The sequence below is a fragment of the Cetorhinus maximus genome, chromosome 9 (assembly GCF_964194155.1).
Source record: "Cetorhinus maximus chromosome 9, sCetMax3.hap1.1, whole genome shotgun sequence".
Classification (NCBI taxonomy): Eukaryota; Metazoa; Chordata; class Chondrichthyes; order Lamniformes; family Cetorhinidae; genus Cetorhinus; species Cetorhinus maximus.
Genome location: NC_135887.1, coordinates 131115884 through 131142397, shown reverse-complemented (window position 1 = coordinate 131142397; position 26514 = coordinate 131115884). Strand labels below are relative to the sequence as shown.

General features: G+C 44.2%; 2 protein-coding genes across 2 annotated transcripts in view; one reads left to right on the top strand and one right to left on the bottom strand.

Moving 5' to 3' along the window:
• Positions 1 to 26514, top strand: part of fshb (follicle stimulating hormone subunit beta) — a 112020-nt gene that overhangs the window by 30376 nt on the left and 55130 nt on the right. The gene's annotated exons all lie outside the window — the stretch shown is intronic.
• On the bottom strand, positions 5765 to 7298 carry LOC144685019 (potassium voltage-gated channel subfamily A member 4-like). Its single transcript, XM_078549541.1, has one exon. It carries the CDS (start codon positions 7238 to 7240, stop codon positions 5768 to 5770), a length of 1473 nt encoding a protein of 490 aa, XP_078405667.1. The 5' UTR covers positions 7241 to 7298; the 3' UTR covers positions 5765 to 5767.

The window sequence follows — 26514 nt, the reverse complement described above, 5'->3', positions numbered from 1 at the left end:
AAGAAGTTCCACTTTTCAGGTCATACGAAAGAGTCAACTAGGGTAAGCAGATTGGGTCTTTAGGAAGCTCATTTAAGCCTAAACAATGTTGATGTTGAAAGAAGAAAGTGGGTAAGAGGGCATTTTTACAGCTGAGATGGAACAAGAAAGGAATTTTCAGAGAACATAGAACATAATTGTTTTTGGTTGTAAATGGAGAAAGATAGGTTGGAGGCTAAATGGGAAAAGGATCACATCTTGGACAACAACAGGCTTTTCTTCTCTGTCTTTTTCAAGTAGTGCAAGAAAAGTACTTGAATAGCTTCCTCTGTTATGAGAGTAGTAATTAAGTCCTAGACTGGGCTGGGCTTTACTGGAAGTTAAATCTTATTGGGGGAATGAAATAAAACTAAGTCTCATGGAGGCAGTGTTAGCAAAGGGACATGTGTAGTAATTGCATGTGCAGTCAAAGGTAAAATGGAAGTTTAAGATTACAGCTATCAAAAGTTAGATTGACTTGCAGTCCATGTGAATAAATTCTTCCTTTGAAGACACAGTGACCCCAAACTTAACACACAGGCACCATAAATGGAGCAGAGGTGAGATGGAGCGAGATTCGTTGCCAGCCAAGTTACATGGAATTCCTGTCCTATTTTCCTGTCTTCAGGAATTCTGAGCATGGTGGTCTCCTCATGGGTGTATTGTGGCTCTAGGCAAGTGAGCAAAATAAACCATACAGCATATTTTCCTCCATTTGTGCACTGGGTTCATGGGAATCAAGCAGATCCCCGGCATCCAGCATTGCTGGGCATTCGAAGAGAATTTAAAATTCAAGAAGCCACTTTCAGCAATACAAAGCCTGCAACTGCATTTCAAAAATGGCAAAACCTAAGTGCTCAATTCAATCCATATTTTTTTGTTGTGCTGCCCCAACTGTGAGGGCCATGCATGCTACAGAAAGGTGTTACAGTGAAATCCCTTTGCCTCACTCATCGCTACATGCATCTGGAACATTGCTGAAATGCTGCTTCCTATTGGTCAGTTATAACATTGCAATCTTATATCAAAAAAAAAATGGACAATCTCGTTGTGCTTGAAATGGTACACAAACCCACAAGCGAGCAAATCTCTTTGATTCATGCGCAGACAGGATTTCCACCCCACCAGTTCTCCTCAAAAATTATTCCCCAGAATTTAAGCCCCAATATTTTCATTGCTGAATTGAAGAACATGTAAAATATGTTGTGGTAATTCAACCATTGCTTTGCGGGAAGGCTGGAATTGAGGGCTGGAAGTGTTCGATCTGAAAGGAATTCATAACTGTTGAGTTTAATCAACAGCAAAAGTATAATCAGGATTGAATGATGAACCTATGGGCAGAATTTTATACTCCCCCACCGGCAGGGTGCCCATAAAATTCCTTGCAGGGCCTTAACCCCTTGCTCCTGCCTGTTCTGACAATTTTACTGTTGTATGGGTGAGGCCTAGGCCAACTCACCCATCCTTGTCCCATCTGAGGCCCTTAAGTGACTAATTAATAAACACAAGGGCCATGTCCCACCCAGCCTCAATTTTCAGGCTGGTGGGAGGAATACAGGAGCAGGAGGGAAGCCAGGAAAGTGACCCTGCTCAGGCCTCAGGAAGGAAGGTGAGAGGGTGCCTCGATAAACAGCCTCCTTTCAACCTTGGGCACCTCCCACACCAACATACAAGGTCTCCCCCACCCCCCCACCCTTGTGGGTGCTCGTGCCCATCCCATTCCCCTCCCCGCCCCCCACCGGCCTCTCCAGCAACACCCCCAACCCCATTTGCCCCGGGCCTCACCGCCCCTTCTCTTCCTGAGATCCCCACACTTCACCTGGACTCCCAGGACTCAGACCCTGGGGACTGCTTGCAGTCCCAGCCTCGTCCACCGCAGCAGCTTCTGGCACTGCTGGGACTAGAGAGTTTGTTGGCGGGTAGGTGTGTAATTTCATGCCGCCAGCTGGCGTATCAATTTGGTAGCATCATCTGGGCAAACTTAGCCGAAGCAGCATCGGGGGGGTGGTGGGGGCTACCTGCCCACAAGTGACAGGGAGCCAGTTAAGGTAAGTAAAAGGCCAATTCAGGCGAGTTACCCACAGCATTGGGAACAGGTTAGCTGCCTGGCGCTGGGGGAGGGCAACCTCCTGGTGGCGGACTGGGGGAGGTGGTGGGGGGCAGGGGGTGGGGAAGCAGTGCTCCAGGCAGGCTTTGAGGGCCCCCCCCCACCCATCTACCTGGCCACATCGGTGGCACAGGTTGCTCTATGGAAGGGTCTGCTCTCCTACAGTGGTTTCCCAGCAGCTGCAGCCATTTTTAATTCATTTATTTTTAAATTGTTGGGGGGTGGGGGGAGGGCGCTTTATGATGAAGGCACCCTCTCTCCCACCCTCCCATACAACGCTAGCTATTCCAGCCCTCCACCTGCTGTTAATCAGGTGGTGAGCATGCCCCTCTGGCCCTGAATTGGCCCAAATTTATGGAAAACCACAGCCAGTTGACTGTTCCCATACCCCATGGGCGTGGACATCGGGGTCCTGGTTCAAAACCCAAAATCCTGCCTGAGTTCGCTGAATGGAAGTTGGATGTGTGTGCCAACGACAGCATACGACAATTTGAGAGAAAGCCAAGTAGCCATATGCGTATCCGTAGCAGCATGCCATATGACGAGAATGTTTTCTAAGCACTGTAAGGTGCCACATACCCTATCAAAGGAAGGTGCGTTACCCAAACTAGTCGGAAGCAATCAATGGACAGTTTTCCAAACATGAAGCATTGGGAGCGGACCTCGTTCTAATGTGTGTAATTACTAGCCTTATTGCACTCGCACCATTTCCCATCACTACAAGAGGTGTCAGCTGTGGCTCAGTTCATAGCACCCTCGCCTTTGAATCAGAGGGTTGTGGGTTCATGTCCCACTCCTGGAAAACCAAGAACTGTGATTGTACTTGAAAGAGTTGCAATCTGTGACTGTTGATAACTCGAAAGAGTTTCCCATCACTACAGCTGGAATATATGAAAAAAAGTCCTGTGTTCCAACAACACCATCTAAAAGCAGCAGCTCCCTTCTTCAACTGTCGGACGGCTGTGTGCTTTCTCCGATCGTAGGTTCATTTCACAAGCTTTCTGACCGACTGGGGGTTCTTTTTAAAACAAATTGCAATGTTATATCCAACCAATGGGGAATCAGCATTTCAGCAGCGTTCCAGATGTGTGGATGAAAGCGGAACAGAAAACAGGGCAATGGTCTCCCTCCCACGTGGGTCAAAACCTCACCCACTTGATAAAAGTTGAGTTGCGGCTTGAAATTTAACCGCTACGCAGCCAGGAGTCGTATTTCAACCTTAGGAACGAAGGTTCGCCGTATTGATTTTCTGCAATTCTCATTCACTCTGTTGTGGGACAAGTGCGCCAGTCAGAGGATCGGTTAACATGGTTAACCGATAAACTCATCCGCAAATTTCCTACTTTCATTGGGGCTCCCCGATTCTCAAAAAAATCTCACTTTAAAACAGATTTGACCAAAATGGTATCACCACACACCATTTGACCAAAATCTGCTAAATTGCGACCTTGCAGTTGGTTGAAAAGGGGGGGACAATGCTGAATAGTCTGAAGCAAGTTAACGTGGCGACCACAATGACAATGCTACCTAACAGGAGCTGCCTGCCATTCTGCACCCACTGTGTGCCGAGCACACCCGTCAGGAAGTGTCTGCGCGATGGGCGGGTCAATTTTCCACGCCAACAGCTGACAAGTTTGAAATCTCCGACTATCAGCCACTAGTTACACCCCTCCACCGCCCCCACCACCCACCTTTTTTTTTTAGCATGGAACGGAACCACAATTTTCCGCTACTCGTCAGCCCAAGACGACCGAATGATTAACAATGAAACCCATTCATACCTTCTAGGTTCACCACGAGTGCGTTGCTCCATCATCTGGGACAGCGAATTCTGAGGAGGATCATTCAGTCCAAGTACATTTTCCACAACACACGCCTTTCAGGGCCTGGGGACTGTTTGCTCCTCTCGTGTGTTCGTTTCTTCAGATATCCTACATTGCAGGAAGAAAACGCCTCTAGCCATCGTCCCGTGTGTATATATATATATATATATACACATACATAAATCTCCATTTCATGGACTACTAGTTATGTTCTCAAAGTGCAATTGGGTCCATTTAGCTCGTTTAAACACGGAGATGTAACAATAATTCACTAGTTACTCCAGCTAAACTTTGTTCCCTTGACTCCCCTGTGTGCTTTCGGCTGAATTCAGGTTGGTATTGGATGCCGCAGAGCAGATTCTCAGAAAGTGCAAGTTCAAGTTTAGCTTTTCACCTCGTTGTGTTCGCTTCATTCTTCAGCTGACTAGTTCATGACTTATTCTGCATTGAGTCGTCGTCTCCGGCGATTGTCGAGCAATTGTCTCTTGGACAATCTTTCACAGTAGTCGAAAGGTGGACTAACGGCAGCAAAGGTTTCCTCCAAAAGTTCACAGTTTTTGAGAGGCAGAGTAAAGAGTGCAGAAGCAAGTTTGTATAACAGGGTTACGCCGCTCGACGCCACATGTCAAACAGCTTAGTTGTTTAGGTCCGTTGTTTAAACAGTAACCTCCCCATTTAGAATAGGTAAATGTTGTCCTTGGATTAAATGGTACCCACCCCGCCCCTTCCCTCCCTAACAAACTACGGTTAACGTGGGAGCTCTATATGTGACCATATCAAAGTTCGACATAAATGATGTTGAGAAAGTTTGAGACGATGTCCGGAAGGTCTTGCTATGCACATATTGAGCTTCATTGGATCTCAGTGTCAGTCACTCAGCCTTATTAATATCCCCTTTGGTCCACGCCTGTTGTTGAAGCATCCTACTGAATTTCATAACTTTTCAAGAATATGTGTAACGGATTCCACCTGTTGTCAGTAGTTACTGACTGATACTGGCTGGCTGCTCCTGATGGAAGTTTTTTTTTAAATGCAGAAACTCGTTTCTTTTAGTACCAGATGTGTCATTTCGGAGCATTTAGTAAACGCTGATCCCAGATTAATTCAAAACACCTAAGTAAACCTGCCATGGTTAAATACATTTCAGCTTTGGCTCTTATTAAAATAAATGCTGTATTATGATAAGTTATCGGGGCAAATACCAACAGTCTGATCAGAGTAAAAAAAAAAATTGGTAGGTTAAATATCCCAAAATGAAAAAAAAAAGCCTGATTAAACCATTGGCTCAAACTGTTAAACAGTATCCCGGAGATCACCATAATGTATAAACCACCTTGGCGATCTAAAAAAGGGGATTATTATTATTATTTTTGTTGGATATATTACTAGGAAAGCACAGTGCAAAATGAATAACATTCCCCAACAAAATTAGGAACTGTTGTTTGTATGCTGCGTTTGAGTTCAAGAATCTGGCTGCCAATCCATCAGAAAGTTCACCAGAAAGTGTAAAAGTCGTCATGTCCTTGTCTGGAGAGTGGATACAGTGCTAGGCCGTTCTAGCCACGGGCACTGCAGTCGTTTTACAGTCCCTCCTGTCCGCATTCCCTGCCGACCTGAATTTCCCTCGATGGTTTTACCTTTTTAAGAGAATGAACTTATCCCCCTTTCTTGTTAAGTCCCCTGTAGTTTCTGCGCGCCGCTTAAATGCGGGTTAAAGCACCGCACGGGGTGGGTGGTGGGTGGGGGGGTGGGTGGGTGGTGGGGGTGTGGAGGGCACACTCCTGAAGTCAAAAAAAAATAATAAAGGAGTGGGAGAAAGTCACACGTCGGTCTCCACCGCTTTGAGGTGCACAGAGTTGTGTTTGACTGTCTCGGTGCCGTTGCCTTTGGCTTTGGAGCAGAGGGACTCCTTCAACCCTTCCTCCATCTCCAGGTACTCGGACTTGTTGGCCAGGGACGAGGAGCTGCGGAATTTCCTCAGCAGGTTGGCCGGCAGGTAAGGGCAGCTGGGGGCTTGGCTGACGGGGGTCTGCTCCTCGCTCTCCGTCTCCCGGTGGTAGAAGTAGTTGAAGTTGGAGACGATGACCGGCACGGGCAGGGCGATGGTCAACACGCCGGCGATGGCGCAGAGGGAGCCCACGATCTTGCCGCCCACCGTGATGGGCTTCATGTCGCCGTAGCCCACCGTGGTCATGGTGACCACCGCCCACCAGAAGGCGTCCGGGATGCTGGTGAACTGCGACTTGGGGTCGTCCGCCTCGGCGAAGTAGACGGCGCTGGAGAAGAGGACCACCCCGATGAAGAGGAAGAAGATGAGGAGCCCCAGCTCCCGCATGCTGGCCCGCAGGGTGTGGCCCAGGATCTGCAGCCCCTTGGAGTGGCGGGAGAGCTTGAAGATGCGGAAGACCCGCACCAGGCGGACGGTGCGGAGGATGGCGAAGGACATGGCCTGCTGGCCGTTGGCCTGCTGGTGGGCCAGGTCGGTGCCCAGGGTGATGAAGTAAGGCAGGATGGAGACGATGTCGATCATGTTCATGATGTTCCTGAAGAAGGCCGGCTTGCTGGGACAGGCGAAGAAGCGCACCAGCAGCTCGAAGGAGAACCAGACGATGCACACCGTCTCCACGATGAAGAAGGGGTCGCCGAAGGTGGTGGCGGCGGCGGTCAGCGGCCAGCTGGCGCGGCGGGTGCCGTTGGCGGGAACCCCGCCGTCGGCGGAATCGGGCGGGAAATCCCGGTCGTCCCGGAACTCGGGCAGGGTCTCCAGGCAGAAGATGACGATGGAGATGAGGATGACCAGCACCGAGACGATGGCGATGCCCCGGGCCGGGCTGGAGCTCTCCGGGTACTCGAAGAGGAGCCAGATTTGGCGCTTGAAGTCGTCGTCGGGCAGCGGCTTCTCCGCCTCCTTGACGAAACCTTCCTCCTCGCGGAACTTGAGCATGGCCTCGTCCCCCAGCTCGTAGAACTTGATCTCCTCGGCGAAGATGTCGAAGGGCACGTTGACCGGCCGCTTGAGGCGACCCCCGCTCTGGTAATAGTACAGGATGGCGTCGAAACTCGGCCGGTTGCGGTCGAAGAAGTACTCGTTCCTCAGCGGGTCGAAGTAACACATCCGCCGCCCCGGGTCGCCCAGCAGGGTGTCCGGGAACTGGCCCAAAGTCCTGGCCTGGGTCTCGAACCGCAGCCCCGACACGTTGATGACCACCCGCTCGCAGCAGGCGCCGCCGTACTCGCCGCCCGCGCCCTCCCGCGGCGGCTCGCCCGCCGAGGACGTCTCGTCGCCGTCCATCGTGTGATGCCGTCGATGATGATGATGATGGTGGTGGTGGTGGTGGTGCTGCTGGTGACGGCGGCGGCCGCCCTCCCGCTCCACCTCTTCCCGCCCTCCTCCTCCTCCCGCCGCCTCCTCCTCCTCCTCCTCCTCGTCGTCTTCTTCTTCCTCCTCCTCCTCTTCTTCCTCGTCCCCCAACGGGAGACGCCAGTCGCCGCTGCCCCGGCGGCGACGCCGCCCGCCCCACATCCCGCCCCCGCCGTTGCTGTGATTGTGGGCGGGCTCGCGGCCGCCCGCCCCCGCCGCGTGCTGGATGTGGCTGGCAGCCACCACGGCGGCGGCGGCGGCCGCGGCCCGCGAGTTGGCCAGGCGTTCCCGCCGCTGGGCGTAGCCGTAGGGCGGGTGGCTGTTGCACCCGCCGCCCTCCACGCTCACCATCGCCGCCTCCATCTTCCTTTTCCAATGGAGCCAGCCTCAACCATGCAACAGAAGACCAGTCTCTCCTTCCTTTTACAGCCGGGAGGGTAAGGGGCAGCTCAGCACTCTCCGGGATGTCCCATCTGCAAAACATAAAACACACACAAAAAAAAAGTTGCCGCCATAATCACATTCAGCAAATGCATATTAATAGATACCTCAACCTCGCCACCCAAACATGAACCATGAAGATGGCAATTTGGTTTGCAGTGTTTTGCCTTCGTCAAGTCATCTTCGTATTGAATTCGCACGATGCACACAGATAAATACAATTAGCACATTAATACATGGGAGACCAAACATTGATCTAAGCCTAAGGTTAAAAAAAAACACATCAATTGTATTTTTTTTAAATATTAGCTGAGGCTGTCCTGGTTATTGAGGGGAATAATTGAAGTGCAGATCTAACTGTTTCACGGCTGTCGTCAAGAAGTAGACTTTAACAGGGGGGGTTGATGCAAAGCAATTTCATGTACACTACCCCACCCCCCCGGCCAATTCCAATGATGTTCTTCTACCTAGCATTCTGGCTACAACAGACATAAACCCCACAGCATCTAAGCAATGCTGGAAAGTGGGGACTCAGTTATTTACTCTGCTAAGGCAGAGATGCAGAAACTTGGCCTGGCGACCTCCCCCCCGCCCCCTAAGGCAGACAACCAATCATTTAAAAAAAAAAATTTTTTGTGTTCGGTAGAAACAGTTTTAAGTGCTTATTTGAAACTAAACCAACGGGGGTCAATGTAATTCTGTGTGCATGTGAAATAGAGGAGACGAACCGGATTGATTATATTGTAACAGCAACGAACCGGCAACTGCAGACTGTCTCGTCACCTCAGTTACATTCTGTTCAGACAGATTTGCTTTATCAACCTAGACGTGTCGTTCTCTTGCCAACACGTTTGAACTCAAAACACCACCTTTGTACAGGTGCCTTAGAACGTATAATGAACCATAAGGCATAAGGCCGACGATACTTACGATTTATCCTTGATTTAAGTAGAATGAAGATTCAAGTTGTGCCTGCAACCCATGGCGTTTATAGATTCTGTTCGTCACTCTCCAGTCTGCTTGGTTTGAGACGGGATTACTGTTAACTACTGCTGGTTAACAGGACCACAATTAGCTGGTACAGCAATTCCACTATGACCACTTGATCAAGTGCGTCCTAACCGGTTTTGCTTTGTCCCGAATGAAATCTCAAAATACAAGATTTCTGCAAAGAGAAGCAGAGAGTTGTATTTCTGTGCAAGCAGCCGTGAAAAAAAAACAAGGCAAGGAACATCATCCGTGCATTTCTAACCTAACGTGTTAGTAAGACGATGACAGGTTTTTGATCATTTCTCTCGCATCGAGATAAAATTGCGTTTGATGATAAAATTAGTCGGATGCGGCTTGCCGAAACCAGTTTCATATTGACTCTTTCTACAATATTGTATTGCTAGATTTGTCCGCTTTAAGCCAAAACACCTATATTTATTAATACAGTTTCACACATTAGTTATTACTACATTTATATACGTCTTACTGTTGCTGCTTTCAACTCCAGTTGTGCTGTGTATTGTGAAGGGCAAAACAAAGTGCTTTTTAGTGAGTCACCTCGTACATAACAGCCTTATATCCCCCCTTAGTGCTCGGAATAGAAACTGCAGTTGAAAATCTCGATAGTGTAACTTTCAAATTAGCTCCAGCACTTACATAACGTAGTTATGTGTGTGTGTCTATTTGTAGTTCTAAATGAAAACCAAGCTGTAACAAATACAGAGTTTCGTTCCTTCAATGACAAATACAATTGATGCTTTTGTACTATTGGCGCAAACTTTGCCTACGTGAAATTTGCCACCATACAGCAACAGGTTTTAAAATCTGGCACACAACACCAAATGGCCAAGTGAATTTAAATGGAAATGGTGCCCTTATTGTTTAGTATTTGAATTGTAAATATTTAAAAAAAAACACAATTCTAATGCATAGAGTGTCAACTTTATCAAAATGTTTTCTTCTTTACACAAATGATCAAATAAATTACTCTGTTCAGCTGAAATAGATGTAACGATTTCCATTTAGTGGCTGATGACTCATAAAACGTTCAAACATATAAAAAAAAACTATCTTTAAAGAGTAGAAACTTAAGAAAAGAATGTTATTTCGGATCAGGGGGAGTGACAAAGGAAGGAACCAAAAAGAACCCATCCCCTGGCTACCTACAGGTGTGTGTGACACCACGTGACACACATTTTCCTAAACACTCTGTTATGAAAGTACGCTGTAACGAGGCAGGAATTAACTAGTCTACTGTTCGCTTCAGCTGGGAAGTAGCCACGCCCACAGACACAACTGGAGCCAGATCCCCCTTTGAGACCGTAACAGATAATACCCGCTTCACCAGCATCAACCACATGGTCTTAGATAGTATCTACTTCAGTCGTCAGTTGAAACATTAAGCACAAATATATTTACACAGCACTAATACATATTGATCTCAGACAGAATTTTGGCCTCTCAGGGAACTAAGGGACCTGGGGAGCCGGTGAGACAATGGGGTTGAAGCCCCAGATCAGCCTGGATGGTGTTGAATGGCGGAGCAGGCTCTACGGACCATATGGTCTACTTCTGCTCCAATTTCTTGTGCTCTTGTGTCTCATGAATGGAAATGGTTTGCCTCAACTTAAATTTTAACATAAACAAATGGACGATGCCTTTGTCCAAGGTTGCATGATGCTTTACGTATTGGGGTTAGAGCCAAACACAGGGCAGGGAAAGCAAAGATTGAGAATTTAGAAATTAATTGGACCAAATCCTCCTGGAGTGGGGCATTGCATGGCACACACTGTTAATTAAACATTTTTCCTGTATCTTTGAACTTGCAGAATTTTGTACCATAATTTGTTGGAAGCACAAGTTGAAAACGGTGAGTGGAACCGGGCATCTGGGACCTTAGTGAATGACGAGACCAGCAGTGTATCTCTTTAACCAATGGGAATTAAGAGTTCAGAAAGAAATGGAGGATGACAGGGAATATAGATTACTGTCAAGTCAGGAAGAGAAAGAGAAATAAAGGGAAAATCTTTGATTAAGATTGAAAAAAAATGAGTCAGAGAGGAAAAAATAAAAACATTAGAAATGTAAAATTTGACATTTCAAAAATCTCAATCAAAAATTGACTCCATAAAAGAATGAGATTCAACAGTTTAAATTGTTTTTTTGGGGTGGAGAAATCAATTGGCATTCCATTAACAAGTATCATGTTGTTAAAAGGGTACTGCTGTTAACTTTCAGTGTTTTAGCGTTCTAACTTTCAGTGGCGAGTTTAACATGCAAATCCAACTATTTCTGAAAAAAATGATGGGAAAGCGAAAACTAAGATGCTATTAGTGTGCATGAAATAATGGAGCAAGGTAAATCACTGGCAAATTCTGGAAATTTGGCAACACAAGTTGTACCACTTTATCTCTTAAAATTAATAGACAATGTGCATTGTATTAACGTGGTTAATGACATTAAAACAAAGTTATTTTTCCAGGAAAATTTGACCCGTTAACTGCCAAAGACTAAATTTCAAAATCCTTTATATAAAAGAACATAACATAAGAACATTAGAACTAGGAGCAGGAGTAAGCAATTCAGCCCCTCAAGCCTGCCCCGCCATTCATTACGATCATGGCTGATCTCATTTCGGCCTCAACTCCAAGTTCCCGCCCTCTCCCCATAACCTTTCAACCCATTACTAATTTAAAATCTGTCTATCTCCTCCTTAAATTCATTCAGCGTCCCGGCATCCACTGCACTCTGAGGTAGTGAATTCCACAGATTCACGACCCTTTGAGAAAAGTAATTCCTCCTCATCTCTGATTTAAATCTACCACCCCTTAGCCTAAAATTATGGCCTCTCGTTCTAGAATGCCCCAGAAAGGGAAACATATGCTCCACGTCTACTTTGTCTATCCCCTTTAGCATCTTATATACCTCACTTAGATCTCCTCTCATCCTTCTAAACTCTGGCAAGTATAAGCCTAAACTGCTCAATCTCTCCTCATAAGACAAGCCCCGTATCTCTGGAATCAATCTAATGAACCTCCTCTGAACCGCCTCCAATGCAACTACATCCTTCCTCAAGTAAGGGGACCAAAACTGTGCACAGTACTCCAGGTGCGGTCTCACCAATGCCTTGTATAGTTGCAACAACACTTCCCTATTTTTATACTCTATTCCTTATGCAATAAATGTCAAAATTCCATTTGCCTTCCTTATTACCTGCTGTACCTGCATACTAGCTTTCAGCGATTCATGCACGAGGACACCCAGGTCCCTCTGCACTGAAGCATTCTGAAGTTTCTCTCCATTTAAATAATAATTCGCCTTTTTATTCTTCAGACCAAAATGGATAACCTCACACTTATCCACGTTAAACTCCATCTACCAAATTTTGGCCCATTCACCTTACCTGTCCATATCCAATTGTAAATTTCTTATTTCTTCATTGCAACTTACTTTCCCACCTATTTTGGTGTCATCTACAAATTTAGCTATAGTACCTTCTATCCCTGAATCCAAGTCATTAATATATATTGTAAATAGTTGGGGCCCAAGGACCGAACCCTATGGCACTCCACTAGTTACAGCTTGCCATCCAGAAAAAAAAAACATTTATCCCGACTCCCTGCTTTCTGTTGGTTAGCCAATCCTTTATCCAAGTTAACATATTACCCCTAACTCCCTGTGATCTTGTGTATTAATCTTTTGTGCGGCACCTTATCAAAGGCCTTCTGGAAGTCCAGATATACTACATCTACAGGATCCCCATTATCCACTTTGCTTGTCACAAAACTAGAATAGCTATTATTTCAAGGCCTTTATAATAGCTTCACTTATAATCAAATGACAAGGGGAAGATGGCGGCATAGTGGCAATGTCATTATGCTAGTAATTCGGAGGTGAGCTTTGTGATCTGGGGTCATGGGCTCAAATCCCACCAGGCTGCTGATGGAACTTAAGTTCAATTAAGAAATCTGGAATACAAGCTGGTATCATTAACGGTGACAATGACAACCGTCATTGATTGTTATAAAGGCATATTTGGTTCACTAATACCCTTTACAGAAGGAAATCTGCCATCCTTACCTGGTCTGCCTGCATGTGACTCCAGACACATAGCAATGTGATTGACTCTCGACTGCCCTCATTTCAGGGAAAACCAGGGATGGACAACAAATGCTGGCATTGCCAGCAACACCCACATCCCATGAAAAAATGTATTACAGGAGGACATATAGCAAATACCCGAGTTCCTTTCATTAAGTGTCACAGCTTCATGACCCAGGCATGCATTTTTATTTTCAGATTCCAACAAGGTTATTTTTCAAGAATGCATGAAAATACTGGTTTAACTTTTCAAAAAGATGTGTTTGAAAAGGTGTTACATATTTGCATATTTTAATTTTCTTTTGGTTGCACACAACACTTGCTTTATGCAGAAAAACTATGATGTAGTTCTACTCAAAGTACTGGTTACAGTGTGATGTTCATCTGGAAAATCCAAGTTATTCTGTCAGCTGCAATTTACATCGGATTTAATGCCTTCAAACACGGCCTATGTCAAAAACAACATATTCAAATGCCAAATGAAAACAGAGTAAAGCAATAAATATGTGAAAAAGTTTTTATTTAACTTGTTTACATGTCACAATGGCCTGACCTTGCAAAAGTCTGGGGCTTTGAATTAAAAAAAGGCCAGGCATTAGCTCTGGAAAAATTCCGTAATCTTTTTCTGTTCAGCACGCTGTCCGCACGTGTCGGCAATACAGTCCGCCATGTCTTCAATGGAGCTAACTGTGTTTTTGGTGCTTTGGTGCTACAGTGTGAAATCCTGGAGCATCTCTACAGCCTTTGCAGCGTCAGCTAAGGAAATGCAAGCGGGCGGACATTCATCGGACTCTTCAGGGTCATCAGCCTCCTCAGCTCCTCGGTTGAAGAACACATAATATTTACGATGGCTGTATCAACTTCACTTTCGCTCCAACACTTTGAACTTTCTCACAGGTTTCAGGCATACCCATAGGTTTTGCATCTCCTTTTTTCAGGGAGATCTTGATGTCAAATGATGGCTTGCTCAGTGCTCCACATTTTTTGTGCTCTTGTGTGGTCTAACTCCGCTCTGATTGGTCAGCAAGGTTGCATGACAAGCTTAGATAAGTTTGGCTAACCTGAAGTTACCAGTATGGAATTTCGGCTTATCATGTGCATCATTCTTTGGGATTTGCTATTCTGTCGGCGAGAACGATTAAGAACTTTGACACAACCGGATTTTCTTGTAATCTGAGTTTGACTCATTGTGATTTCACTGCATCACTAAGCTTGTAATGGAATGAGGGAGTCTGGAGAAAGGGTTATAAACTCTACTAGCAATATAAATTGCAGAACCAAAGAGTTATGTTGAAGGTAAAATCATTTGTTTGCATTTCTGGTTGAATCACGTCATAGAGATAGTGATTCAGTATGGAGCATTGGTTACAATCTATTTTGTTTAACTTATGTTTGTGTGTTTGAAAACAAAAGCAGGCAATTCAGTTTGGGAACAGATGGAGGCAGTTGTAGCTTTGTTTTGGTGAAGGCTGCATCTTACTGGATTGAGAGAGCCAACAAGAGGCAATAGTCAATTAAGCCTGCATTTTAAGCAAAGAAAATACTAACTTAATCATTGACTGCATAGAATGTGGGTACGCCCGTATCTCTGTTTGGATTTCATGAGGGAAAAACAGCCCGAAGGTTTGCTCTAGCTTTCAGCTCGTGGAAGAAATCTACAGTGGTCCTCACAGAGCCTTGTGGTAGAAAGCATTCTGCAGAGTTAACTTGGTAAGCTTTGGGAAGGTTGTTGGATACCTGCCAGCAACCCAAACTAGAATCTGAAGAGCCCACAGTTGTGAAGTCTGTAAAGAAAAAGTGGGGTATCACTTGGCCAAAAACTAATGGAAGGATCACCATAGAATGTGTACCTCGATGAAAAGCTGGAATACTAAGGAGAAATAAAGTAAATTCCAGAGGGCCCAAGCATACCTCTTGGGTTGGTTCCATGAAAAGTGACTGAACCTTCGAGATTTTGTATGATAAAGGAATTCTTGGAGGAGGGGGAAAGTAAAATGTAGACCTGAGTTCATAGCATAAGTCTTTATAAACTATAGCATTAAGTTAATAGTGCTTACTTTGTTTAATTATTTTTTGATATACAATAAAGTTTGTTTTTGTTTAATAAATGCAAAACCTTGTGGCATAGTTCAGTCAGATAATTGCTGGACATTCAGATTTCTTCTTTAACAATTAACAGTCCCCAACAGGATCATAACAACATTGGAGACACTTGGCTGGATTTCAAATCCACATACTGATATGGGTACACTGGGATCTTGGCTAAGGTGTAAGCTAACAAGATTTCACAATAAACCTTTATTGTACTTAGTGAGAAGCAGAAATAATTGAAGGGTTGATTCAATATTTAAAACTTAAGGAAGCAATTTTGTACTTGCTTCTACTGGTGAAGAACCGTGAAAGTTTAAGTCTTGGAAATGGACTTAAAATAGAAATACACCTGCAGTTGAGCCAGAGGAAGATGAGGTAACTGTAGAATTGGTTGAGACATTCATTTCAGAATTTGCAACTACAGAAACTACAAACATAGAGACCAGTGAAGTTCAGAAGGTGAGATCAGAACAGAATATTTTAAAAACTATGCCTGCAACTTAAATGTGTGAATGCCAATGAAAAATCTCCTTTTGGAGATGTAAATTGAATTTATAACTACTGTAAGAAGAAAGCTTTCCAAAAACACCACAAGATATAATATCTTACATCTTAAAGTGACTAGGTTTCCTGGACACGGAATTCAGGCAGTGTGCTGTTATCAAGATGAACATGTGAAATTCACTGGACAATGGGAGATTAGGCTTGTGTGTATTGCATGTGGTAAGATAGATGTCAAGATATATAACATATTTCTGAAAAAAGAAACATGTTGTCGAAGCTTTTCATCTTGCCCCTGGAGGGTGGTGAAAGAATCTAGTTCATGGTTTATGTGTTTTAGAATATCATTTTTAGTTTTAGGAATTAAAGTTTTAACTGTAGAAATGGGGCTATCTGACTGAGAAATTAATAAGCAACCCTGAAATGAATGCAAGTGAAAGAAATTTAGAGATTATTGCATTTAAAAATTAGACTATTTATTTTGAAAGCTCAGAGTTGATAGTGAAAAAAATTTGGACAATGATGATCCATCTCTCAGCTTGTAATGGAGTAGAGAGTGGGGGGGGGAGTGATTGTATGGGGTCTGCAAGAGTTGGAAATATGGCGGGTGGGGTGACTTAATTAGGCCAGAGCTGAAATTTTGCTTTCCGACAGCGGGTTCGAATTTAGAGATTAACTCAGTGGCATGTTTGCAGCAGGTCAAGCCTCAAGCCATTCTCTGGTGGCTTCCTACTTCTAATACATTTGTATGCCTTGAATACTCATTACATTAAAAATTTTTGTAATTATGTACTACTTTCAAGATAAAGTCAACAGTGTATGAGAATCCTGTGGCACCTCGTTCACATTTGTTTAAAGGTGGTGTGCAACAGTAGACTTTGTGCAGCCATGTCCGAGCTCAGCAGTTTTCCTTGTTGAACTCTGCAGCACAAGGGAGGGGAGCAGGAGAATGGCAGCTTGCATGGAGGCTCAGACCAGCAAGGGTGATTCAGTGGTAAGGGGGTTGGGTGGGTGGGGGGGGGGGAGGTGGTGTGGTGCAGTGGGTGGTGTGTGAAGCAGGATCGGGGGCATGGAGGAGTGGAAGAAGGATCCAAAGAGGACAGAGGGTGGGGGCAAGGGCATGGAGGAGTGAAGTGGGGAGGGCCTGGCATGTGTGGTGGAGTGGTTGTTGGGAACAGTCAGTCAAGGTAAGAAAAGGAGGGGCCTAAAGGCTGGTGTTAGTACAGTCCACATGTGGGTCTATCTCAGGCTGGCAGAGTCTTTCAGAGCTTTGAGTTCACTCACAACATTTCAATTATCCCCACTGAGAATGATCTTGGACAATGTTCTTTATAGTGAATAAAAGGGAGGGCCAGCTGAGCCTGTAAGTTCAGCCATGTCCCACAGTGTGTGTGGACATTAACATGAACATTCATTAAAGAGTGAATACAAAAACACAACCTTGTTTCTTCCACAATAAAGGAAATGTCCCTAACTCCCCTCTAGCCATTAATGCATGCCAACCATGAGGTGTGCCAATACATTTAGCTCTTTGACTAAGCTAGGGTCTCAACAAATAACAACGATGCACTGATGAGTAAAGTAATAGAATGCTGGAGGAACAGCACCTCATCTTCCGACTAGGCACTTTATAGCCTTCCAGACTGAATATTGAGTTCAACAATTTTAGATCATGAACTCTCTCCTCCATCCCCACCCGCTTTCCGATTTTCCCCCTCCTTTTTGTTTTTTCCAATAATTTATATAGATTTTTCTTTTCCCACCTACTTCCATTATTCTTAAGTGTATTTCCATCCATTGTTTTATCTCTACCTTTTAGCCTATTTTGATCCCTTCTCCCCACCCCACCCCCACCAGGGCTATCTGTACCTTGATCGTCCTGCTTTCTACCCTTAATTAGCACATTCCTTTAGATAATACCACCACCTTCAACACCTCTTTGTCCTTTTGTCTGTGACATCTTTTGGTTATCTCCACCTATCACTGGCCCTCTATCCATCTCTTCTTGTCCAACCCCCACCCCCCCCCCCCCCACCCACCCCTTCAAACCAGATTATATTTCACCTCTCTTCTATTTTTACTTAGTTCTGTTGAAGGGTCATTCGGACTCAAAACGTTAACTGTGCTCCTCTCCGCAGATGCTGCCAGACCTGCTGAATCTTTTGTTTAAGCCTAGTTTATGCCTGCAAACACGTTTGCATAATTCCCATTGACTGAAAATGTGGGGGAAAAAAGAATGAACACAAATGCTCTATGCATGGGTCCAGGAGTTTGCTGTATTTATGACCATGTATGTTTAATTTAAGTTAATGCTACCAGAAAGCAAATTAGTTTCTAAGTATCTCACATGGAAAATATCAGATTACAGGAATGATCTTGAATCGGCCAGCATCATTGATTGTGAAATGCGAGAACTAATCATTGAATGATAAGATTTAGCCTGAAGTATATTGTAAACTCAGCAGGCAAACAATGGCTAATCATGGTTTTTTTAAAAAAAAACAATTGCAATAAAAATGTTGTGGTTATGTATAGTGAAAACCACAAATCTTTTATTCTCATTGCTTTTCAACGGGGAAATATATTCAATGAATTGTATGCAATTCTGTATTCCCAGTCTGCAGTGTAGTTTTATTTTAGCTTTCAGGATCTTGCAATGGTTAGAAAACAATCCAGTTATTTCAGCTGTTAAATTCATACAAAACCTATCAAGTTACAAGAAATAGGAGTGGCTATCATGATGTTTCAAATTTTAATAGGATTTAAAAGGAAAGTGCCTTTATCAAACTTACCATAAATTCTTACATCCTTAATGAATGCAATCTGCGTACAGCAGCAACATAGAACCATAGAACCATAGAAAAGTTACAGCACAGAAAGAGGCCATTCAGTCCACATTGTCCATGCCAGCCCGAGGACACCCCGGTGCCCTTTCTAATCCCACCTTCCTGCACCCGGCCCATAGCCCTGCAGCTTACAGCACTTAAGGTGCAGATCCAAGTACTTTTTAAAAGAGTTTAGAGTTTCTGCCTCTACCACCAACTTGGGCAGCCAATTCCAGACACCCACTAACCTCTGTGTAAAAAAATTCTTCCTCATGTCCCCCCCACTACACCTTCTGCCACTTATCTTGAATCTATGTCCCCTGGTTCTAGAATTCTCCATCAAGAGAAACAATTTTATCCTGTCCACTCTATCTATTCCCCTCATAATTTTGTACACCTCAATCAGATCACCTCTCAGCCTTCTTTGCTCTAGGGAAAATAACCCCAACCTATCCAATCTCACCTCGTAGCTACACTTTTCTAATTCTAGCAACATTCTTGTAAACCTCCTCTGCACTCTCTCCAGAGCTATTATGTCCTTCCTGTAATGTGGTGACCAGAACTGCACACAATACTCCAGTTGTGGCCTCACTAGTGTTTTATACAATTCCAACATTATATCCTTACTTTTATATTCTATACCTCTGCCAATGAAGGAGAGCATTCCATATGCCTTCTTTACAACCTTGCCTACTTGAACTGCTGCCTTCAGGGACCTGTGTACTTGTACGCCAAGATCTCTCAGTTTATCTACCCCTCTTAGTATATTCTCATTTATTTCGTAAACCCTGTAACTGTTTGACCTCCCTAAATGTATGACCTCAACTTCTCTATGTTAAAATCCATCTGCCACTTTACCGCCCACTCCACCAACCCATCTATATTGTTTTGGAGATTATGGCTATCCTCTACACTATCCACTACTCCGCCAATCTTTGTGTCATCTGCATTGTTGTTGGTGCCTTCAACAATAATCTGTATACAACAACAACTTGCATTGCTGATGGCACCTTCAACAACAATCTGTGTACAATAACAACTTGCATTCATATGGTGCCTTCAACATCGTAAAATGTTGCATGGTACTCCATCCTATCTATGTCATTGTTATCCCACCACAGGACTTCCAACTTTACCTCTGGACTCTTTCTTATCTCCTATCCATTTCCTATTTCCCCTTCATTATCCCAGGCCTATGTAACTTCAGCTTTTCCTGAGTCCATTCACCTGTGTATTTTGGCTGCTATTCCAGACCCAAGCAGACTCTATTTCCATTTTTGCTCTCTTTACTGACTTTCCTCTTTATCGCTCCTAGACCCTCTTTTATTATCACGCCTCTTTTTGCTTCTCCCCGTTTAGGTACTCTGCCCCCAATCCCTACTGCAACCTTTCAGTACACCTCAACATTCCTCGCCTCTTGCTGCTGTCTCAGGCTTGATTACCTCTTAAATAAGACTCACCCTCTCACTGTGGACTCTTCCAGTGGATCAGCACTCATAGCCCCTCTATGCATGACCCTCCAAAATGTCTGTGCACTTGCCCTTGCCATCCATGAAATTACATAGATGATTTCATCAACATTATGACCTTAATGAAAACCTGGTGGAGGGGTGATGGCAACTTTCCCGTTAATGAAGCCTCCGTGTCTGACTATAACTTCTATCAATTGCCACAACATGGTGGCAGTGCGGTATTTATCTCAAGATTATACCTTGGCTTGACCCATCTACACCCCTGGCACTTTCTTTTCCTTTGAGCATCTCATCTTATTCCACCCTCTCACCACTCATTCAAAGTCATTGTTCACGACCACCCTCCCAAGCATGATAAAAATGTACTCACCAGCTTATCTTTACTGCTTTCCTCCCTTGACCTCTGCACTGAATGACTTCTCATCCTCGGTTGTTTCAAGCTCTATTTCAACTCATCATGCTCTCACTCCTTTGAGTTCAGTGCCCTCTTACCCTCTCTAAACTCTCCCTCCCTGCAAACTTCCCGACTCATATTCATGGCCCTTGACAATGCATTCTCACATAGTCTGGCTAAACGAGTCACTAAAATCCCAAATAAGGCCACTGGTCACTTCCTTGTACCACCCTCCAACCACATCCCCCTTCTATGCTCCAACCCAACCCCCTTTCCTACCATCCTAGAAAAACTATTCTCTCAATTCACTTACAACTGCACTAGACTTTGGCCCTCCATCAGCACATTCCTACAGCTGTTGATTGGCTCAACCATACCCTCACCTCTGTCTTTACCCTAGTGCCCAATCAAAGCATTACTCACTCTCATCTTGGACATTCCACCTGGCTGAACTACATTTCTTTTTTTTTAAATATTCATTCCTGGAATGTGATTCATTCCTTGATCCTTGGAGGCCAGCATTTGTTACCCATCCCTAATTGCCCTTGAGGCGATATTAGTGAGCTGCCATCTTGAACTGCTGCAGCCCATCTGATGCAATACACCCAGTGTGCTGCCGGGAAGGGAGCTCCAGGATTCTTATCCATTGATAGTGAATGAACGGCGATATCGTTCCAAGTCAGGATGATGTGTGACTTGGAGGGGAACTTGCAGGTGGTGGTGTTCCCATGCATGCGTTGCCTTTTCTGTCTGGGTGTTAAACATTGTGAGTTTGGAAAGTGCTGTGAAAGAAGGCTTGGCAAGTTACTGCAGTGCATCTTGTAGATGGTACACACTGCTGCCACTATGCGTCGGTGGTGGAGGAAGTGAATGTTTAAGGTGGTGTCAGGTACTGATCTAGACTGTTAACACTGCTCAGCATTCAAGGATCGTCCTAGAATGCAAAGGTAAGCCCGATCTTCTTTTCTCTACTGAAAACCATCTTGTTAAACCACTCTCCTCTGACTGCTCCTCCTCATTACTAACAATAAGTGGGAGGAGCTCATGAACTTTTTTGTCACCAGGATTGAGACCATTGACTAACAGATCAGCTGCCTCTGCCACATCTGTCCCTTCCAGTAGCCCACTAGGCCAAACTTACTTTACAGTTCCACCCTGCGGGAGTCCTGAACTTGCATCTTCCTCTAATTTCTCCCTTAGCTCTCTTCTTCCCTGTTCCAGCTCATCTTCTCCATGAGACCCACCTCCTTCTCTCTCGACCCTATTCCCACTAAACTGCTGACCACCCAACTTTATCGCCTGGTCCCCATGTTATTCGATTCTCCTTCTTGAGTGTTGTCAATCTCTCCTTTACATCTGCTGCCATCACTCCTCTGAAAAATATAACCTTTGACTCCACCGCACTTGCAAACTACCGCCCCATCTCCAATCTACTTTTCCTTTCCAAAGTCCTTGAAAGTGTTGTCACTTCTCAAATCCATGCCCGTCTTTCCTTGAACTTAATGTTTGTACCCCTCTAATCAGTATCCTCCCCTGTTACAGTACAGTGATAGCTCTCATCAAAGTCATAGATGCCATCCTATGTGGCTGTGACAAAGGTAAACTTTCCCTCCTCATTCTTCTTGGCCAGATGGGTGGGACTGCTATCTCCTTGTTTCATTCTTATCTTTCTAATCTTAGCCAGAATATCACTTGCAATGACTTCTCATTTACCGCTACTTCTCGTATCCCCCAAGGATGTGTCTTTGACCTCCCCGCCCCACCAACTATTGTCCATCTATATGCTGCTTCTCATTATCCAAAAGCTCAAGATTAATTTTCACATGTATGCTGATGACACCGAGCTCTACTGTACCACCACATCTCTCGAGTCCTCCACTGTTTTTATTTATTCTTGCAAGGAATGTGAGCATCGCTGGTGAGGCCAGCATTTGTTGCCCATCCCTGATTGTTTCTTGAGAAGGTTGCTAAATGACCAGACCGCTTATCTGATATCCAGCACCGGATAAGCAGAAATTGCCTCCAATTAAATATTGGGAAGACTGAAGCAATTGTTCTCAGTCCCTACTGGAAACCCTGCTCCCTAGTCATCAACTCTATGCCTCTTTTTGGCAACTTTCTGAGACTGAAGCACTTTGTACCCTTGCTGTCATATTCAACTCTGAGATGAGCTTCCGACCACATATTCATCATCAGTAAGACTACTTATTTCCATTTCCTTAACCTCCCAACTTCTTCCCTGCCTCAGCTCATCTGGTTGTGAAATCCTTATCTAAACCTTTTGTTACCTCTTGACTATTCCAACGCACCTCTGGCTGGTCTCCCATATTTTACCCTCTGTATACTTGAGGTCAACCATAACTCTGTTGCCCGTACCCTAACTCATAACAAGTTCACCTATCATCTCTGTGCTCGCTGGCCTACGTTGGTCCCTGGTTAAGTAACATTCTCATCCTTGTCTTTGAATCTCCCCATGGCCTTGGGACTCCCTATTTCTGTAATTTCCTCCAGGCCCATAATCCTCCAAGATATCTGCACTCGTCTGATTCTAGCCTTTTGAGCATCCCTGATTTTAAGTGCTTCACTATTGGTGGTCATAACTGCAGTTGCCTGAGCTATATTTGATGGAATTTCCTCCTTAATCCTCCTTTAAGACACCCCTCAAAACCTACCCCTTTGACCAAACTTTTGGTCATCTGACCTAATATCTCCTTGTGTGGCTCAGTGTCATATTTTGTTTTATAATGCTCCTGTGAAGCGCCTTTGAACAGTTTATTACTTTAAAGGCACTATATCAATTCAAGTTGTTGTTTTTTTGTAACCGAGCGTTTAATGGCTAAGTGATTGATAAAATTTGATGAACAACAGAACTAGCCCTGAAAGATTGATTTTGTATAATTTATTTAATTACTGGAGTGCTGATGCGTGGCACAGTGGCGCCGTGGTTAGCGCTGATGCCTCACAGTTCCAGGAATCCGAGTTTGACCCTGACCTCGGGTGTCTGCCCTTGTGGAGTTTGTACGTTCTCCCTGTGTCTGCGTGGGTTTTCACTGGGTGCTCTGGTTTCCAAAGATGTGCTGGTTAGGTGGATTGGCTAAGGTAAAATTGTCCCCCAGTGTGCATGCATGTGAGTGTGTGCCCTGTGATGGACTGGTGTCCCGTTCTGGGTGTACCCCGCCTAGCGCTATTGCCTGTCGGGATAGGCTCCAACTCCTTGTGACCCTCAGTTGGATGAAGTGGTGGTGAAGAGTGAGTGAAGTGCTGATAAATGGAGACTATTTCATGCCTGATAAATGCACACTGCACAGACAAGTTTCTAGACAATTACTTGACCATTCAATTTCTGTTTGTTGGACTGTGCTGTTTACAAATTGGTTGATATTTGCCTGCGTAACAAAATTGACTGCACAGCAAAAATTATACATTGATTGAGAAGCACTTTGAAATATCTGAAGGACATGAAAGGTGCTCTATAAATATAAGTGCTTTCTTGCTGCACCTTGTGATTAGGCAGTCTATTTCTTAATACAAAGCCAATTTCTTATTTTATCTTAATATAACAGTGATTTCCAAATGTAAAAATGATTAGTGATTTGTTTATTGATAGATTACAGTGTTTTGCGATCAAGACACTTATATTACAGTGGCTTTGTGTAATAATTGCAGAATGTGGCTTGTTTTCTGTAAATTAAGTACTAGATCGGGAGTGCAAAGTAATAAATATTGTCAACTTTACCCACTGGAGTTCAGTTTTTTTTTAAAGTTGAAACTTCACTTCACTAAACATAAAAGAGCACTGAATTACTTCTAATTGTCACATGATTTAGTATAATATATAAGAGTTCCATTTCATGCATTGTTTTATTCATGAGTAGGATTATCAATTCAGTTCTGATGACAGCTACACTTGCCAAATTCCTGCTACTCCTTCTGTGAACCTGACTCAGCAATAGCTGCATAAAGTAGCAACGCATTTATGGGAACTATAGGCATGTACTGATTGTTTCTTTTTAAAGCTATATTTAGAACTGAGACAAGATATTGACTAAGGCAGTGAATGTAACCTGGTTCAGGAATACAGAGAAATTAGGAACTCTGCTATTTAAATACAGACTTGTACAAATTATTCTCTCTCGCACTCTCTCTTTCTGAGAGAAAAACAGAGAGAGATAGCATTAATAATGTCTGTTACTTGTGGTTTTCTGAGAAAATACTCATTTTCAAAAACCTTATTTAACATTGCAGATGGCAATGCTGTCTTAGCTTTGGGCAATGGCTGAATAAAAGTAATTGTTGTAACTAAACCTTATTTAATCCGATACCTAACTATGTGTATGTTGTGCGCCTACCTGTATGTGGTGTGTATGTGTATGTGGTATGTAGCGTGTGCATATGGTATGTGCGCTTCATGCATGTGTGCATGTGTCCCTGATTTTTACACTGGGGCAGTTTTGGGCAGGTGAGTTTTGTGACTGTTATGAAACTTACCTGTTGAAGCTGAAAACAGGCTCGGGGTATTTTAACTCCAATGGCTTAGTAATTCTATCTGCATCATGGACTCCAGTAGTTCACCAACAACTGCAGTGCTAAAATTCTTAAAAATACTTAATTCCCTGAGAGACCAAAAATTTGATAAGATCTGATAAGACCTGATAAGATTGGGCAGTTAGGGCCTACAGTATGCAGCATTTGCCATGGACACTTCATTTAGTAAAACCTAGTGGAGACCCAACTGAGTAAGTTTAAAACTTACTTTTTGGGGTTAGAAACAGCAGAAGTGTGCCCCCGGGCCCACAAAGAAAGCTTTTGCCCCAACCCCCCCAACACCATCTGACCCCTAACATTCTTTCAATCCTTACTCACCGCCTGACTCCTGCCTGATGGTTTGCAGATCACCTGATCCTCACAGGCCCAAAGTCAGCCAGCCTCTACCTCTCGATTCTCATTTTGAAAAATCAGCCTCTGGTGACATTACCAGGACACCCACCGTCTCCTCATAAATCATGTCAAAGGATACAGAGAGGTGAAAGATGGCAGTTAGCAGATATCATTTGTGAATTTAGATAGTGCAGTTTCATTGAAGTGGCAGGGCAGAAACCTGAATGAGGAGATTAAAACATCCAATGGCTGGAAAGGTTGCTTATTGTAGAAGAAACATTTTGACTGAGAAAAATTGTTGAATAATATTTTTTAAAGCCTCACCCTTCTTACCTTAAATGCTTTCCTCCTCTCATTCCATTTTGCAATAACTAATATTGACTACAATCATTGCCCTATTGTTGATTGGTGCTTCTTTAATGTGTCTACAAATTACTTTTCCACCATTTGATGCTTTATTACAGACTTGCAATAACATTGCCATTCCTCAGACCAATCCAAATAGATTCTGTTTACCCTACTTCCCCATTTAAATATTCACAATCTAGGCCACATTTTCATTGTGGGAATTGTGACGTCAGGAGATTTCCTGACGTCACAATCCTGCCTCCTGTCTGGCATTGCCCACCTATGCTACCTTATTGGCGGGATGGTGGGGGCGGGCTGGAGTCAGGCTACTCCATCCCAGAGCAGGCTTGGGGGAGAGATGAAGGTGGGTGGATGCCAAGGCAGCCAGGTTAATAGGCCTGCCTCTGTTTGCTGGGACGTTGGTCCGGTTCTGGAGGTGACTGTGGGCCACCCTAATCTGCATCCCCCTAACCACCTCACCACCCCATATGCCACCCCATATCCCTCATGGCCACTATGACCCCTTACTCCCCCTCACCCTCATACTCACAATGTCCTGACCCCTCACCCCTCATCCCTTACCCTCATAATCCCTTCATGCCCCCTCAACCCTCCATACCCAGTCACCCAGTAACCACTATAAACAGAATTCATGAGCCCTATAAAACATTCAGAAGCCTTTGAGAAGCTCCCAGATCTGTCAAAATAAATAAACAGTACTGAAAACCTACTTTTAAAAAACCATTATTCTCCTAACTGCTCATAAATCTGTCAAAATAAAAAAACGGGTTTACAATCCACTTTAAAAACCATAATCCTCCTAACTGCTCATAAATCTGTCAAAATAGCCAAGCTACACTTAGCAGTTTGGTAACAGCCCCTACTAAGTTGAACCCAATAGTGGGTTTGGAACTCAGCCAAGCATCCTGAATGAGTTTCCTCTTGACAACTGCATAAACAACCCCCACTGAAATGAATCCATCAGCGGGTTCAGATCTCAGCCAAGCATCTATAATGAGATTCAATTGAACATCTGTGTTAATGAAAGCTCCAGATTGAACACATTAAAGCCTTTGAAGTCAAGCAGCAGCGCGGCCATCTGTCAAAGCTTTGAAGCAGCCAAACAGGTGGCTAAGCTTAAATTCAAAGATAGCAAAAGTTCAG